The following is a 19,056-nucleotide window of genomic DNA, read 5'->3' on the forward strand; positions in this document are numbered from 1 at the left end:
AAAAACATACTTAAATTCTGGAAAAACGCCCCTATACCAATAATAAATATGTGGATTTCATTTTTCTTTTATGAAGAGCAGAAATCTCACTTTCTGTTGAGGAATTCTGAGGCTTGGATTAATAACAGCACGTAGGTTGAAAAAAGTTTGACTTTTTTTCCTGGCTCAGTCGCTCCACAACTGATTGATGCTCTGGAGTGATATTTTGCTCGACACAGAGCTGATGTCGCTTTAATAATGCAAACAATGACAAAGAGCTCACTCTTCAACTTTTACTTACAGAATTAACTGCACCTACTATGTTGGCATCAGACTAAAAATGACTCAGCCCAAAGGCATAAGCAACTGGAAGGAACCGCAGATATTGATGTGGTTCATTTAGGAACTCAAGAGGGAGAATTGTGGGAAAAAAACATGTTAAAACACGGCTGTTAAGACACAAGTTAAGACTATTTGTAAAAGCTGAGCATCTAAATACATTGAATTAGTCAACTCCCAATGTGTTTGAACTGGGAAAAGCTGTCTGAATAAGTCATTCATTTGGCCAAACACCCACCTTCATTGTTGTGCTGTTGTCAAATCGAAATGACTTAGTTTGTCCATTCTCAAGATAAACTTTCAAAACATTCGGCATGAACAGTAGGGAATTATCTTTGACAGTCTCCTGTGAATAGAAGGGCAGACATATTACAGTGTAACCATTTGAAAACTGCACTGGCATCCTTGTACCATGCATGATTATATTTCCTCATTGAATGCAAGGACAACATTGAACTGTCAAATGATCTGTACATGAGATTACTTCAAACTCATCATACATTTACAGAAAATAATTTGTGTAAAATCCACAGGCAGATCTTGGAGATATCCCCATGATCTGGAAAAGTAAACAAATACAATCAACAAATTGTATCCAATCAACAACATGTGTCCTTACGGAGCTGTTAAAGGTTACTTTCATGGTCTGTTACTTATGCATGTTCTACACTCTTTAAACGATTAAGGCAAGCAACATTCCAAGAATAGAAGTTGGGAGGTCATGTTGCAGTTATATAAGGCGTTGGTGAGGCCATATTCAGAGTATTGTGTTCAGTTCTGGGCACCATGTTATAGAAAAGATATTGTCAAGATGGAATGGGTACAAAGAAGATTTACGAGGATGTTGCCAGGACTCGAGAGCCTGAGCTATAGGGAGAGATTGAGCAGGACAGGACTCCTCTATTCCATAGAATGCATTAGATTGAGGGGCCATCTTATTGAGGTGTATAAAATCATGAGATGAATCTATAGGGTTGATGCACGGAGTATCTTGCCCAGAGCAGGGGAATCCAGTACCAGAGGGTACCACCAGGGGGCGCCGGACGATGGCTGCCTCACCAATGGTCTGTCTCGTCTTTTTCCTTCTTGTGTTTTTAGGAGGAACCCGCAGTCTCGGGTAGAAACCGATGTCGGGAAGCTCCAAGCCACACGAGGTTGGACCAGCCCCGACCCGGGGTCCGCGGGGGGGGAGCTGAGATCACCCCGATTCGGGAGTTTGATCGCCCCGATGCGGAAGATCGCCCCGACAATGGAAGGTTCAAATGCCTCGACCGAGGGAGAACAAAGAAGGGAAGAAGATTGAACGTTTTTTACCTTCCATCTCAATGGGAAATGTAGGGGAGTCGCTGTGGTGGATGTTCATGGTAAAAATGTACTTGGGTGTCTTGTTGCTTTTTATTGGTATGACTGTATGGCAAATAAAATTCCTCGTATGTTGCAAAACATACTTGGCTAATAAAGTAGTATTATCAGGTTGGTGGGTCAATGTTGGTCGTCAGCTGTCCACGAGATATATGAACACATACCGGCACTTGGCCATTGATGATCACTTCCTCGGAAAAGCGGACTTTCACAGGATTGGACTTCAACCTCGCCTTCTTGGCAGCGCTCATAAAGGCCGACTTGGGAGACTGAAATACAAAATGAAATTCAGGCATTATTCACAGCATCATTAACTGGCTCAAGTGGTCAAAGCGACATCAGCCCAGCTGCAAATCCTCTCCAGGGCTGCCAAAGATTTTTATTTGCACAGTGAAATGTAACAAGTTGTTCACGTCTGTTTTATACAGGACCCACCAGGCATTTTACATCCTACATTATTAAAGGCAGTGTCATTAATTTTAATTTGCTTTGTGGTTTGGATCTTTTAATGTTTAAGAATACGGTGAAGTGATTTCACGCAAGGTCTCGCTCCACTGGGAAGCAGACAGGAAGAATGTCATACTCCAATCCCTACATAGCAGGCTGGGCCCAACACACCACTGCCATCTCTGGTGGGCAATTCTGACTTTAACTCAGTATCACAGCAAAATTATACGATCATGGGGTGGCACACAAAGGCAGAGTTGTTGCCTTACAGCGCCAGAGACCTGGGGTTGATCCTGACTACGGGTGCTGTCTGTACAGGGTTTGGACGTTCTCCCAGTGACCTGCATGGGTTTTCTCCAGGATCTCCTGATTCCTCCCACACATCAGGAGGTGCAACTCTAGAGCCAATAAGATCATGGGAGACCCCTTCCACCCCTGCAACAGACTGTTCCAGCTGCTACGTTCAGGCAAACGCCTCCGTTGCCATGCTGTGAGAAGGGAGAGGTTGAGAAGGAGTTTCTTCCTAGAGCCATTAGGACTGTAAACTCCTATCTCACCAGGGACTAACTTTACTGTACCACTCCACTGCTTTAAAAAAAAAATTAATTGCTGTTTTTTTTTGTTTTTTTCCCTTTTCCTTCCGCCCACAATATTTAATATGTAAAAGAATATGTGATTCTGTATTCCATTCTGTTTGTAGTTTGATTGGTTGTTTGTTTGTTTGTCTTTTGCACAAAGTCCGTGAGCATTGCCACTTTTCATTTCACTGCACATCTCGTATGTGTATGTGACGAATAAACCTGGCTTGACTCTAAAGACGCACAGGTTTGTAGGTTAATTGCCTTGGTATAATTGTGAAAATTTGCCCTAGTGTGTATCATAGTGTAAGTATGCAGGGATTGCTGGTTGGCACGGACTCGTTGGGCTGAAGGATACATGCTGTGTCCATAAAATGAACTAAACTAAAAGGCAAGTTACTGATGCAAGAGATCGCAGATGCTCTAATCTGGAGTAAAAACAAACGGCTGGAGGAACTAGTCAGGTAGTATCTGTGGAGGGAAATGGACAGATGACATTTTGGGTTGTGACCCTTCATACACAAAGCTCAATACGATCAGAAGATCAATGAGATTTGAACTTGATTTCATTTATTAACTGCCAATTATGGGTGCATTGTGTGGGAGAAAGAAGCAGAGTCCCAATAAAAGGCAAGCAAGCTTTTTTTCAGTCACTGCCCAACCATCTACAGACTGAGCTTCAGGGGGGAGGGAGCTCCAGAGATAAGGAAATGTAAGAGCACCTCTTAAATCACTTGGGCAGCTTACAGCGCAGCAGTATGAACAATGACTTCTCTAACTCTAACCCTTGCTTTCCCTCTCTCTCCATCCCTCCCCCTTCCTAGATCTCCAACCAGCCTGACTGTCCCCCCTGATTACATTTCATATCTGTTTGCTTTGTTGTCACCCCCTAATTAACAAATTATCTATTCCACGTTTTCCTTAAGGGGTTGTCCCACTTGGGTGACCTAATTGGTGAGTTTAGAAGAGTTTGAACAAATGAGATGTTGAAGACCTCCTTCGACTATGTTGAAGACCAGCTTCGACTAGTTACGACTAGCTACGACTAACTTCGGGAAAATTGGACACCGAATAGTGGAGAGGGAAGACGACCTCCTTCGATCTCCTTCGACCTCCTTTCGACATCCCTTAGAAAACGATGAAGGCTATCTACGACTACTATCGACTACCCTCGATTACTTACGACTATCATACCGACTTACTACGACTAAACCTACGAGTAAAAAAAGTATCGATTTTTTCCATGGCGACCTTTTTTACTCGCGGGCATTTTTTAACATATTGAAAAAACCGGCGTGACTTAGTTGAGGCCTCGAGTACGTGGAGACCACTCTCGAGCATGAAGGAGAGTTAGGAAGACCTCCTATGACCTCGTGTCGACCATGCTGCGAGTATGAGTTGAGGGCAAATCTGCCAGAACTCGCAGATTAGGTCGCCCAAGTGGGACAGCCCCTTTAATCTTCATCTGTTTTACACTTCCTTATCTTTTTTAAGGCAGAGATAGATATATTCTTGATTAGTACACATGTCAGAGGTTAGGGGGAGAAGGCAAGAGAATGGGGTTGGGAGGGAGAAATAGATCAGCCATGGCGGAGTAGACTTGATGGGCCGAATGGCCTAATTCTACTCCTATTTCTTAACCTTATGACCTTATCTCTGTAATTCCCTCTCCACTGATGCAGTCTGAACCCAAAAGGTCATCCACTCATTCTATCCAGAGATGCTGCCTGTCCCGCTGAGTTACTCCAGCATTTTGTGTCTATCTTCGGTGTAAACCAGCATCTGCAGTTTCTTCCTACACGCTTAATCTACAGGTTTGTTTTATGCTGACAATTTACAAAATGTTGGTTCTATTGTTCTGCAAGAGAAAGGGAAGAATAATTTAAAATCTGCGATGGAAATTAAATACCCGGCAGGCTATTATATTTGAAGACAGTGTTATCATTCATGTCTTCAAATCATCCTTCCACCTCTGAACTATCACTCGCTGATGCTTACCAATTAGCGTAGAATTAGCTAAATTCTCCTTTTGGCATTCCTTCTAATTTCAGCCTCGCCTTTTCGCATTGGCTGTTTTGCAACATTTTCACGTTCGTGCGATTGTCATCTTTGCAATGTTTACCATTGGCAGTGACATCTACTCTACACCACCTCCTCATTTTAGATACCCAGCCAGCACCAAACGGATGTAACCGCAATGTGACCAGCTTGTGCGACTGACAATTTCATCTGAAATAACGAACCTATCTGAATAAATCAGTTCCGACATTGCAAGAGACATACTTATCCAATAAAGAACCCAGAATTAATAATGAAGGCAATATTGCAGTATTAAAATTTTATTTTAAGAATGGCATAACTTAATCTTCTTTACAATGCTCTAAGGTGAACATGATCACAAATTAAGAATAGACTTAACATATTTAACACCCTCATATAAGCACCTGATCTATTGTCTTATTTGCTATAAAGAACGTCATCCAGCGCTGTGCCATTGACTAGTTAGTTTATTGCCATATGCACCAGGGTGCAATGAAATTTCTTGTACGCATGAAACGCACAGAGTACACAGTATACATGATAATGATAGATACAATAGTAAATATAATGACAAATTCAATGCCATGAAACATTGCCTGTTTGTTCCCTGACTCAGTCTGGTTTGCTAATGACAATAAACTGGGTGGCTGTGTGGGTTGCGAGCAGGATGCTCAAGGGATATGAGAGAATGGGTGAACTACGGCGGATGCAATGTAATGAGGTAAAAGCAAGGTTGTTACTGTTGCAGAAAGATACAATGGTTTAATTTTTTTTTAATGGTGAGGAATTGAAAGGTGTTGGTGTTTAAACGGGTTTTGTCGTTCTTGCTAACAAGTGACTGAAAGGAGGTGCAGAGAGCAATCAGGAAGGCAAGCAGTATGTTAGCCTTCGTTACACGAGGGTACAAAACTAAAGAGTAGTGCAATTATACGGTCCAGGTAAGACCCCACCTAGGATATGGTGTGCATCTGGTTTCTGTTCGTAACGTGCAAACTCCACATAGGCAGCACCCAAGGTCAGAATCGAATCTGGGTCTTTGGCACTGTGGGGTAGCAGCTCTACCAGCTATGCCACTGCTCTGCCTTTAATGTGCGATATGGAAATGATGTCGGGGGAGTTCAGAACCAGGGGTCACAGTTTAAGAATGAGGGGTAGGCCGTATAGGGCTGAGATGAGGAAACACTTTTTCACCCAGAGAGTTGTGGATCTGTGGAATTCTCTGCCATAGAAGGCAGTGGAGGCCAATTCACTGGGTGTTTTCAAGAGAGAGTTAGATTTAGGGCTAAAGGAATCAAGGGGTATGAGGAAAAATCAGGAATGGGGTAATGATTTAGGATGATCAGCCATGATCATATTGAAAGGTGGTGCTGGCTCAAAGGGCCGAATGGCCTACCCCTGCATCTGTTTTTCTATGTTTCTATGATGTTGCCCCTTGTTGAGGAATGTAGAATCAAGGGTCACAGTCTTATAATATAGGGTCAGCCATTCAGGACAAAGACAAGAGGAATTTCTTCACACAGAGGATATAGATTGTTAGGAGTCAAAGGATATGCCAAGGTAATAGATGAGCCACGTTTTCTTGAATAGCTGAAGATGGGCTGAATGCCTTACTTCTGCTTTTAGTTCTTTCATTCTTTTTTACTGCTGATATACTCACCTCTGCCTTCGTTACCTAAAGTTATGACTATATCAATACTTAGATGGCCCAACTTCCCCCTCTCACCCACCACAAATTTCAGCCTAACCAAGATGCTGGAGCCCACATTGACTTATTCGCTCACACCTCTACTTGGAGATCTGCAAAAATTCCTCGTCTGGCAACAATAATTAAAAAATCTCATTCCGCTCTCTCTGTGGACCTTCCCCTTTGTATCTTTGTAAAATCCTTCTCCACTCTAAATCAGAGTTCACTGTCTCTTCCAACTCTGGGCTCTTATGAATCCACGTTTCTCTTCATTCTGGCAGTGGTGGCCACAACTTTAGCTGCCTAAACACCAAATCCTGCAACTCACCATCTAACGCCGACTCATCACCCATGGTTTTGTCTACCCCTCCCTTAATAATTTATTAGATGCATACCCAATAGTGAATGGTGGTTTAGTTTAGTTTAGCTTAGTTTATTGTCTTGTGTACCGAGGTACAGTGAAAAGCTTTTGTTGCGTGCTAACCAGTCAGCGGAAATACAGTACATGATTACAATCGAGCCATTTACAGTGTATAGACACATGATAAGGAAATAACGTTTTAGTGCAAGGTAAAGCCAGCAAAGTCCGATCAAGGATTGTCTGAGGGTCACCAATGAGATAGTAGTTCAGGACTGCTCTCTGGTTGTGGTAGGATGATTCAGTTGCCTGATAACAGCTGGGAAGAAGCTGCCCCTGAATATTGAGGTGTGCATTTTCACACTTCTATACCTTTTGCCTGATGGGAGAGGGGTGAAGAGGGAATGGCCAGGGTGCGGCTCGTCCTTGATTATGCTGCCGGCCTTGTCGAGGTAGAGTGAGGTATAAATGTTGTCAATGGAATGGAGGTTGGGTTGCGTGATGGGCTGGGCTGCGTCCACAATTCGCCTTCTAAGGAAGTAGAGGCGTTGGTGTACTTTCTTGGTCATTGCTTCAATATGGATGGTCCTGGAGAAGTTGTTGATTATATTGGGACGACAGATAGCACAATGGGCTAAGAGTTCGGCTGGCGACTAGAAGGTAGCCGGGCCTGTTTCCGTGCTTGGAGTGGTTATACTGTCGAATGGTGTCCTTGGGCAAGACTTAGTTCACCCACCTTTGTACCTGTAATGGAAAAGCTACGGCGGCAGGCGCGGGCACGGAAATACGCCCATGATGTCTCCCTTTCAAGAAAGATAGATACAAAATAAGGCATTTCGTTGTCTCTGTACTGTACAGCCAGACAATGACAATAAATTGAATCATCAGGGTTTCCAAAGAATTTGAAGTTTTCAGGACATCTCTCTGTTGTGGTAGGATGTCATTGAAAAGCTGGGGTAAAAAGCTGTGCCTGAATATTGACGTCCTGCAGTTTCATCACTCTATACCTTTGTCTTGCTGACATATTAAGACCATAATTGCCAGGTTTGAGCTCGTCCTTGTAAGGCCCTTGTCGAGACTAGCACAAAATGCAAGCGGAGAACACGTTGCGTGATCTTGTGGGTATGATTTATTCGCCCCTAAGGAGGGACACTTCTTTCAAGGTCACCTGCTCAATACGAGGGTCAAAGCCCTTTATATTAAAGGGGCACAGGCATTTACATATACATCACATCTCCCCCTTTATTTTAATTACAATTCTCCCCCTTCCCTTAAATTACCTCACTATCTCCTTTGTCTTGCTGACATATTAAACCATAATGATCATATTTCTTAAAATGACTCATTTATATTATTTATTTCCTGGTAAAACCCCTGTGTAGCATCTTGGGATGTTTTTCATGAAATGCATTGTAAACTGTTGTTCGTTTTGTGTTGTGAGAGAATTTTTACTTTTGCTGTAGTAGAGTTCACTTGATTTGTTTGGCACACATTTGTTACAGTTGATTCTACTTTTTAATTTCATCAGTTAGCCATTTCAATAAGCAGAATTAAAGACGTATACGATCAGAATGGCACAGCTGGTAGAGTGGCCGTCTCTTAGCTCCAGTAACTCAGGTTTAATCCTAGTGTTGGCTACTGTCTAGATGCAGTATGCATGTTGTCACTGTGACGACATGGGTTTTGTTTACATGTTCTTAATTACACAAATAAGGGTGTTGAAAAGCTAATTGGCCACTGTAAATTGCCCTTGGTGTGCATGTGAGTGGTGCAATCAAGATGGAGCTGATGGGGATCAGCGTTTATGGGTACAGAATGGGCTGAACGTTTATTGTGCTGTATCCCTTTTATGATCCTGAATGAGCCATCACCTATCTTGATCGATGAAACCAGTGCAACATGTCGTAGAGCTCAATGCAATGCTGTGTGTTATTGATTTAGTACCAGTTCCTATTGGGCATTCATCCAATGAATCATCAGATGAAGCCCAAACATCTTTTCTCCTGATTTTGACCGATCAGCAAATTGTCAGTGAATTAGCCATCTTATATTCAACCGCCATTACAAAATATATGGTTGTTTCAGTATTAATGGGAGTTATAACATTCACAACCAATTAGCCTGTAAAAAATAATGTGCTGCAGGAATTTACCAGGCCAAGCAGCATCTGTGGAGGTTAAGGATAGATGACCCTTCTGCAGTCTATTCCCCCCGCAGAAGCTGCCTGATTTGCTGAGTTCCTCCAGCTCTTAAAGGGCCTGTCCCACTTGACCGTCATTTGCGCCTAATTTACTCGACATAATTTACGCATCACAACGCACGACACGCGCATCGTGACATGCACGTGATGTGCGCAGGTGCGCATTACGCGCATATGGTGCGTGGTGACATAGGCAGTGATGCGTGGTCGCGCGCGGCATCCCAGGATTTTGTGTTGTACAAAATCTTTGTGCGCCATTCGTCGCGTGCTGTGACGCACAAATGATGTCCAAGTGGGACAGACCCTTTATTTTTTACTCATGATTCCAGCAACTGCAGTTTCTCCTGTCTCCATTATAACGTAATCTGTACTTTTAAACAAATATTTAGTTTTCCCTATCTACACCTAATAGAGAAAATAAATTAGGTGACATCTTATATTTGTGGAACTAATATTCTATCTGGCAAGGTAAACACAAACAGCTGGAGTAACTCAGCGGGTCAGACAGCAGCATCTCTGGAGAGAAGGAATAGGTGACGTTTCGGATCAAGAGCCGTCTTCAGATTGGGATAGATTCTGCAGGGCACCAATGATGAAAGCTGGTTATGTGGCTAATTTACAGCTCACCATCTGCTATCTAATGAATGACTTTCATAATGTCTCTAAAAACGGAGCCACCACGGCAATGATAACTAATTGAGAAATCGTGGGCGATAATCTAGAGACTAAAAATCACAAGAATATGAATAAACATTTGTTGATAGTTGCAGTCAATTTTTAAAGGCACATATGCTTGGAAAATAACGTGCAATGACTTGAAAGAGACAGAATGAATGGGAGAGTAGGTTACACCGCTGGATACTAATGTTCAAGCACTTAACATGCCGCTCTGCAGAAACACAAACTTATTTATATTGGAGGCTTCAAATAGCGGTGGGAGTAATTTCAGACCAACAAGTTAAATGGTTTTATATTATTAGCCCAACAACATCACATTATTACCTACAGTATGCGTTTTGGTAGGGAGATGAATTGTAGCCAAAGAGGTTTAATAAGTTTGGAGGTCTCTGGATGCTTTCAGTACAGATTAATATCTGAGGCCTTTAAGACTTTGCACATGCATTAATACTGCGCCCCATTCATTCAGAGCATGGATTATACACTCTGTAGGCTTCAGAAAGCAAAATAATCAATTCCACGCAACTAATCTGTGTGCAATGTTAAGGCTTGTCCCACTTTCCCGAGCTGCTCACGAATTCTCCCGAGTTTTCCCCTTGATTCAAACTTGGAGAATGTTCGTAACGGGTCTGTAGGAGGGCGTAGGAGTCTGGAGATATTTTGTAAAGGCTCGTTATGTCAGCTGTAGGTACTCGGGGCAACAGGTTTCCAACATGACAAAAAATGTCCACGAATAAAAAAATAGTCGGGAGGAGAAGAATTGCAACATTTAATGGCCCGAGTACCCATGTCTGACATAACGAGCCGCTACGATATATCTACAGACTCCTACAGACCCGTTACGAACATTCTCCGAGTTTGAATCAAGGGGAAAACTCGGGAGAATTTGTGAGCAGCTCGAGAAAGTGGGACAGGCCCTTACATGCCCCTGTCCCACTTAGGAAACCTGAACGGAAACCTCTGGAGACTTTGCACCCCATCCAAGATTTCCGTGCGGTTCCCGGAGGTTGCAGGTGGTTGCCGGAGGTTGCAGGTAGAGGAAGCAGGTAGGGAGACTGACAAAAACCTCCGGGAACCGCACAGAAACCTTGGGTGGGGCGCAAAGTCCCCAGAGGTTTCCGTTCAGGTTTCCTAAGTGGGACAGGGGCATAAGGCTGCATTTAAATATGAAATGTTATAAAAAGAACACACATTTGCAGGTATCAGTGCCAGTGATGTAAATCATTTGAACCCTTAGCATGAAGAGGATTTAATCATCTTCCCACAAAATAAAAGAAAATTTTCGGGACAAGAGCATGATGGCTTTTAATAAAATTGCAATGTTGTAAATATGTTTTTTTGGATAATGGTTCACACGGGAGAGAGAGATGTGGTGAAGCAATACTGGCCCTCCTCAATTATAAGTGTAGGAAAGAACTTTAAACCGAAGATAGACACGAAAAGCTGGAGTAACTCAGTGCGCATCTCTGGAGAGAAGGAATGGGAGACGTTTCGGGTCGAGACCCTTCTTCAGACTTCAGTCAAATGTCACCCATTCCTTCTCTCCAGAGACGCTGCCTGTCCCGCTGAGTTACTCCAGCATTTTGTGTCTCTCCTCAATTATAATATTGCCTCTGGAGCCCACGTTGTGACAGAACTTGGACCATGTGGTCCTCAGAGACCATTCATGGACATTTCTGGGATGACGTGTCTGAGATTTGCTAGACGCCATTAAATACGGGTGAGGTACCAGAAGACTAAGGTAGACAAATCTCCCGGGCCTGATTAGATATATCTGATGACACTGTGGGAAGCTAGAGAGGAAATTGCAGGAGCCCTGGCTGAGATTTACGAGTTGTCATTAAATACAGGCGAGCTGCCAGAAGACTGGAGCGAGATAAATGTTGTGCCTCTATTCAAGAAGGGCTGCAGGGAAAAGGCTATGAACTACAGGCCAGAGGCTTCACATGTGTGGTTGGAAAGTTACTCGGGAGTATTCTGAGGGGTAGGATATACATGCATATACACGGGCTGAATACATGGCTTTGTACGTAGGAGGTCGTGTCTCACAAACCTGATTGAGTTTTTTGAGGATGTGGCCTAAAAGGTCGATGAGGGCAGAGGTATAGACGTTGTATGTATGGATTTTATTAAGGGATTCGACAAGATTCCGCATGGTAGGCAGCTCCGGAAGGTTAGATCACATGGGATCCAACGAAAGATAGCTGAATGGATAGAATATTGGCTTTATGTAGGGAAACAGAGGGTGATGATGGCATAGTTAGCAAGTTTGCAGATGACACAAAAGTGGGTGGTATTTTAAATAGTGAAGATGGCTGTCAAAAATTGCAGCAGGATCTTAATCGGGTGCGCATGTGGGCTGAGGAATGGTTGATGGAATTTAATACTGAGAAATATGAGGTGGTGCATTTTTAGAGCAATTTCGTTGAAAATGGCATCAAAGGTAGATAAGGTGGTCAAAAAGGCCTTTGGCACATTGGCCTTCATCAGTTAGAGCATTGAGTATAGAAGTTGGCAGGACATGCTGCAGTTATATAAGACGTTGGTGAGGCCACATTTAGAACATTGTGTTCTGTTATGGGCACCATGTTATAGGAAAGATGTTGTCAGGCTGGAAAGGGTGCAGAGAAGATTTATGAGGGTATTACGAAACCTATGGGCCTGTCCCACTTGGCGATTTTTTAGTCAACTGCCGGTGACTGTCTTAGTCGTAGCAGGTCACCGATAAACCGGCGACAACCTACGTCATCCTGGCGACAACCTACGACAGCACCTACATCAGGAGAGGTCAAGATACGCTCATTGGCGTCAAACCCACTGTCGCTGAAAAACTTTCAACATGGTGACAATTTAGCGGTGACCAGAAAGACACTACGACTTTTTGCGTGACTGAGGAGACTACTCCCGGCGGCCACCGGTGAAGATGTGGCGACAAACTAGTCACCTGTAGTTGACTTAAAAAATCACCTAAGTGGGACAGGCCCATTAGTGTGAGGTTGAGCAGGCTAGGACTTTATACCATGTAGCACAGGATGATGAAGGGTGATCTTATAGAGGTATACAAAATAATACGCGGATTGATCAGGTAAACGCACAGTCTTTTGCCCAGAGTAGGGGAATCCAGAACCAGAAACATAGGTTTAAGATGAGGGGGAAAAGATTGAATAGGAAGCTGAGGGGAAAGTTATTTACACAAGGGATGGTTGGTGTATAAAATGGGGAGTTAGTTGAGACAGGTACTATCACAACATTTAAGAAACATTTAGATAGGTACATGGATAGGATAGTTTAAAAGGGATATGGGCTAAACGCTGACAGTTGTTAGTTAGTTTAGCTTATTAACATGTACCAACCAACGTACAGTGAAAAGATTTTCGTTGCGTGCTATCCAGTCAGCAGAAAGACATGATTACAATCGAGACATTTACAGATACATGATAAGGGAATAATGTTTAGTGCCAGATAAAGCCAGCAAAGTCTTATCAAAGACAGTCCAAGGCTCACCAATGGGACACAGATAGTAGTTTTTTCCCAGGACTGCTCTCTGGTTGTGGGCTATGCAATTTATGATCAGCACCCCTGCCAAAAAACACTCGGCTTTCTCCAGGCGTAACCCGTGTCACCAAGGTTTTTTTGACATGCTTTATCCAATATGGGACATGTTGGTCGGCTGTGGGCAAGATTGGCCAAAAGGTCTGTTTCCACGCTGTATGACTCTATGACCATGAATGTAGGGTGCCAGACTGGGAATCCTCTACCTAAGCAAATAAATGAACACAATATCAACCGGCCTCAGTCATCATCACCAAAGCAAATACTTTGGTCATTTTCTCACCACTCCCTACCATGGACTGATGACCATCCATTTATTTCCTCACGCTGCCTCCAATTAGAATGCAAGGCCAGCAGCTTAATCAAAGAACCTGGGTCGCACCTATTACTTGGCCACTTCCTGAGTGAATGTAGACCAGAAAGCCCAACAATCTTCACTGTCCCCTTACCCTCCTTCGATGACAATATATTTTTTCCCATCAGGCAACACAATATCAACCGGCATAGGTGTGAAAATGCACACATTCAGGGACAGTTTTTTCCCAGCTGTTATCAGGCAATTGAACCCTGATCCAACCCACAAGTAGAGAGCAGTGCTGGCCTACTATCTACCTGAATGACCCTCGGACTATCCTTGATCGCAGTTTACTGGCTTTATCTTGCACTAAACGTCATTCCATTATCATGTATCTGTACACTGTGAATGGCTCGAATGTAATCGTGTATTGTCTTTCCGCTGACTGGTTAGCACACAACAAAAGCTTTTCACTGTACCTCAGTACACGTGACAATAAACTAAACTGAAACTGAACCTGAAGGAGTTTATTCTGTAAGCTCAAATTTTCCCTACAATGGCACAGGAGCAATAAATGGTATATAAAACCGCTTTGGAATCCAGAATGGTGAGAGGAGTTATATAATCAATGTAAACATTTTAGTTATTATTGACTCAAATCATGCATGAAAATTGTGAAAAAATTCCAATATAAACTTTGAGAAATATTAAAGATTAATGTTTATCCCAAAACACAGGGTCTTTTTATGAATGGTTGTAAAGATAAATCTGTATTCCTGCATAATTAACAGCTTGAGACAAGCATCAGGAATAATAAGCACCAGACAAGGAACAAAACTCTTACTCACAGGATATGGTTGAACCACTGTCAGAATGATTGATTCCTTGCAGCTCCTGTTAAGGAAAAGAAACATAATTTTGAATTATTTTTTAACGTTTATTGTTTATTTTGCCAGTTATCCACAGATTTCATATTCAAATCATTAGGAAAGTCACAGTTACTAATTTACTATGGCACATAGAGGACATTTGGCCCCTCAGGTACAGAGCAACCCCCTGTAACACAATCCCATTCCCCCTTTTATTACGTTCGATCAGAAGGTCAAAATGAGAGCAGGAGATAGCTCTGGCAGATAATATTACAACGAGATTTTATGTACATTAAGGGAAAGAGGGTAAGAAGAGAGTGAACAGCACCCTCGGAAACCAATGCATTCATCTCTGTGGGAAGCAACAGGAGATGGGCAAGGTCCACAACTAATCTTTCTCCTCTGTTGTTATTGTGGAAAAAGATATAAACACTGGGGAATGTGGACAGTTATTGGAGATGTCTTGAGGACAGTCTGTATTACAGTCGAGGAGGTGTTGGATATCCTAAGGTATATGAAGGTAGATATATCTACTGGACCATATTGGATATATGAAAGGGCTCTGTTGGAATCTGGGGTAGAAATTGCAGGCGAGATTGATCAGACTTATCTGAGAACTCAGTGGGATGCCAGAGATGGAATTGCAGGAGCCCTCGTTGAGATATGTGGATGATCATCGGACATGGGTGAGGTGCCAGAAGACTGAAGAGTGGCTACAGTTCTGCCTCTATTTAACAAGAACACCAAGGATAAACCTCGGAATTATAGATCAGTGTGTCATGTGTGGTATCGTTGATAGCAAAGATGGTTATCAAAAATGACACCAGGACCTTGATCAGCTGGGCAAGTGGGATGAGGAATTGTTAGTGGCGTTTAATGCAGATAAATGCGGGGTGCTTGCAGACTAACTAGAGTAGGACCTTCACTACAAATGGCAGGCCCCTGGGGAACATTGTAGAGACCTTATTCCTTGGAGCCCTCAGAGGCTGAGTGGTAATCTTATGGAGGAGTATAATATCATGAGGGTAAAGATCGGGTACATGCACAGTCTTTTACCCAGGGTAGGGGAATCAAAAACCGGGTTTAAGGTGAGAGGGAAAAGATTTAAGAGGGGGCATCTTTTTCAGAAGGAGAGTGGTGGGTATATGGAACACGACGCCAGATAAGGTAATTGAGGCTGATGCTGTAACAACATTTAAAAGACAGTTGGACAGGTACATGAATAGGAAATGTTTAGAAGGATATGTGTAATAGACGGATAGGTGGGACTAGTATAGATGGGGAATTTTGATTGGCATGATTGGGCTGAAAAGCCTGTTTCCGTGACGTATCACTATGTGACTTTATTTCCTGCATTTGCAGTTTATTCATTCTAAGAAACTAATAAATTAGTTAATAAACTAATAATAATAAACTAATAAACTAAACCTTGATTTTAGGTGTCATGTTTTATCCTGGTGGAATTACAAATTACGGGTGTCAGGGGTTATGGGGAGAAGGTATGAGAATGGGATTAGGAGGGAGAGATAGATTAGCCATGATTCAATGGCGGAGTAGACTTGATGGGCCGAATAGCCTAATTCTGCTACTATCCCATGACCTTATGACAAGCTTGGACTTACTACCACAGAGTGACTGAAGTAACTGGTAATTTGGGTAATATTAAATAAGTTGCTGAAGGATAAGGAAAGCTACTGGCTCAGACTCTATGGACAAGTGGCTCATGTTTAGTTTAAAGGAAGAGGCCCTTTGGCCCACCGGTCTGCGCCGCCCAGCGATCCCCATACTAGTACTATCCTACACACACTATGGATAATTTACACATATACCAAGCCAATTAACCTACAAACCTATACGTCTTTGGAATGTGGGAGGAAACCGAAGATCTCGGAGAAAGCCCACGCGTTCACGAGGAGAACGTACAAACTCTGCTCAAGCAGCACCCGTAGTCGGGATAGAACCCGGGTCTCTTGCGCTGCTAGCGCTGTAAGGCAGAAACTCTACCGCTGCGCCACCGTGCCGCCCGTAGCCCTCATTCATGTGTCCTGACCTAATGCTTCTAATTTTGGTGCCAGCCTGAAAAATGTAACGACCATTCTTATGAATCTCCTATTTTTGTGTGGAATATTTTCCTGTTCACTTTGAAGAACATTGATATTCTTTGCACAATGGTAACACAACTCAGATTTAATCATCTAAAAGAGGCTTATTCCCAGAAGAGAAAGACTTCCTTGTTGTACAGAAATCTATGCCTAAGTTTGGGTGAAACAGACAGCACCCGTAGTCGGGATCGAACCCGAGTCTCCGGCGTGGCAAGCACTGTAAGGCAGCAACTCTACCGCTGCGCCACCATGCCACAAAATGTGTGTGTGTGTGTGTGTACTGTATCTTTTGTCTATGCCATCCAACATTTAATGGGTCCAGGATTAGGTTCATCAGAAAATGTTGAGCTTATGAGAACAATACTCTTACTGTGAAGAAATAGATATGAATATTGAACAAGAGCTCAAATGTTTATTTATCTCACCATTATTTATCACGGACTTGGTCATATTTTTTCCAGAATACAACTATTGATTGATATCCTGATGGTGAAAAAATTAATTAAATTCTTTCAAACTGATGAAAGAAAATCCATTACTATTTACACACTTTGCCTATAATTTATACTGTTAGTAGTGAATGCCAATCAGTCTACAATTCATTCATGGCACAAGCAAGCATAAGAACATTGTCTGTCCTTCCCCTTCAAATAGTATGATAACAAAAAATATTAGCCTGTAAAGTCTAGAAATTGTTATGAATATTAACATCAGTAGATGGATGTTAAGCATTATATAACATACCTGTTAGCTGTTTCAGTACAGATGCATATTTTAACCATAAAGCAGATATATGCTTATCATGTTAAACATGAATTTGCAGCTTTTTGCCTGTTATTCCTGAACAATGCAAAATATTTATTTCTAATCTTTGCAATTCTTTAGCAAACAATGCACTCTTATCAGCTGCACACTGAATTGCGAAAGGAAAGGCTAATTATATATTCCTGTTTAATTTAATTTTAGGTTTTATTATACATGACAGCGAAGCAAAATGTAAGTACGGTATCATTATTAATAGGCTTCATTTTTACACTAGATACCACAATTGCAAATAATGGTATTTCAACAAAAGGTTTCCGAATGAGATATAGGGTCATTTTATGGACTTAAGGGGTGGGGTATTGTGTGACGAATGTATGATATAAAGCTCATAAGAGATGTTACAGTATTTTTTGCTGTAAAAGGGATCCGTGCTGAATGGCTGCAGGCATCTTAGGCTGATGATAAATATTAGCAAAAGTGACAATAAAGCTGTTGAAATTACATTTGTCCCCCCAGGGGAGAAAATCTGCCGTTCTTTACTGATCCACGCCAACACAAATAGCTTATAACCACCAGTCAATGGTGCTAAACTGTTAAAAGACGAAAATTAAATTAAACATGGCACGGTGGTGCAGCAGTAGAGTTGCTGTCTCACAGCACCAGAAACCCGGGTTCCATCCTGACGTCGGGTGCTGTCTGTACGGACTTTGTACGTTCTCCCCGTGACCACGTGGGTTTTCCCCAGGATCTCCGGTTTCCTCCTGCATTCCAAAGACATACAGGTGTGCAGGCTAATTGGCCTGGCATCATTGTAAATTGTCCTTACTGTGTGTAGGATATTGTACGTGTGTGGGGATCTCTCGGTGCGCCGAAGGGCCTGTTTCCGCGCTGTAACGCTAAACTAAAATGAACTAAAGATCGCTGGGTTACAGTCTCAGGAGAAAAATAGGACATGATGGTACACATGAACTGAAAGAAGGCGAGTCTGGTGGTGGAAGGTTGGTGTCAACCAGAATGGACCTCAGTAGACTGTCTAGGCATTGGAACAGCAGAATAGAAATGCAGCAATGATGGGGAGTTGGACATTACAAGGGAACGACAGAGTTCTATGTAGCTTCCAGCTACTGGGAGAATGTGTTGCTCATCTGGTGCCGGGAGAGAAGTCCAAAAATAGCCAGACGGAAGATAAACACAAGATGCTGGAGTAACTCCGCAGGGCAGGCAGCATCTCTGACGAGACCCGAAACGTCACCCATTCCTTCTCTCCAGAGATGCTGCCTGTCTCGCTGAGTTACTCCAGCATTTTGTGTCTGGCTTTGGTTTAAACCAGCATCCGCAGTTCCTACCTACACATTTCATAGCTAGAGAGACAATCCAGGGGTTACTGTGATATAATTGCATGTGGAAAAAATATAATGACACCCAAGGGAATACAAGAAGCTACATGGACCTGAAGATCAAATAGCCTGTTTTTGCTCTAATCTCCTTAACTTTGTGCTATATGTACACAGAGATGGTCATGTAAAAGTAAGGGATAAAATAAGAATACTGGTGTGTAAGAATACTTATTTGGATGAATAAGCATATTTATTTTCTCTATATTCTCATCAACTCCGTCCAAATTAGTGTATTGTCATGTAATACAGTGAGAAGAGTTTGTTGCACGCTAGGCAGTCAGTGGAAAGACAATACATGATTACAATCACACCATCCACAGTTTACAGATACATGATAATGGGAATAATGAGAATAGCATTTGTCGCAGGATAAAGTCCAGTGAAGTCTGTTCGGAGATAATCTGAGGGTCT

At 42.5% G+C, this 19,056-nt stretch overlaps 1 protein-coding gene across 7 annotated transcripts in view; it reads right to left on the bottom strand.

Annotated features, from left to right (window-relative positions):
* frmpd4 (FERM and PDZ domain containing 4) overlaps positions 1 to 19,056 on the bottom strand; it is a 574,431-nt gene that overhangs the window by 76,826 nt on the left and 478,549 nt on the right. For all 7 annotated transcript variants that reach the window (XM_055644402.1, XM_055644404.1, XM_055644403.1 and 4 more), the window contains 3 exons: positions 14,361 to 14,406; positions 1,845 to 1,949; positions 557 to 664 (listed from right to left, as the gene is read on the bottom strand). In XM_055644402.1, the coding sequence (XP_055500377.1) occupies positions 557 to 664; positions 1,845 to 1,949; positions 14,361 to 14,406 (259 nt within the window). The remainder of the gene's footprint in view (positions 1 to 556; positions 665 to 1,844; positions 1,950 to 14,360; positions 14,407 to 19,056) is intronic.

Source organism: Leucoraja erinacea, chromosome 13, assembly GCF_028641065.1.
Source record: "Leucoraja erinacea ecotype New England chromosome 13, Leri_hhj_1, whole genome shotgun sequence".
Lineage (NCBI taxonomy): Eukaryota > Metazoa > Chordata > Chondrichthyes > Rajiformes > Rajidae > Leucoraja > Leucoraja erinaceus.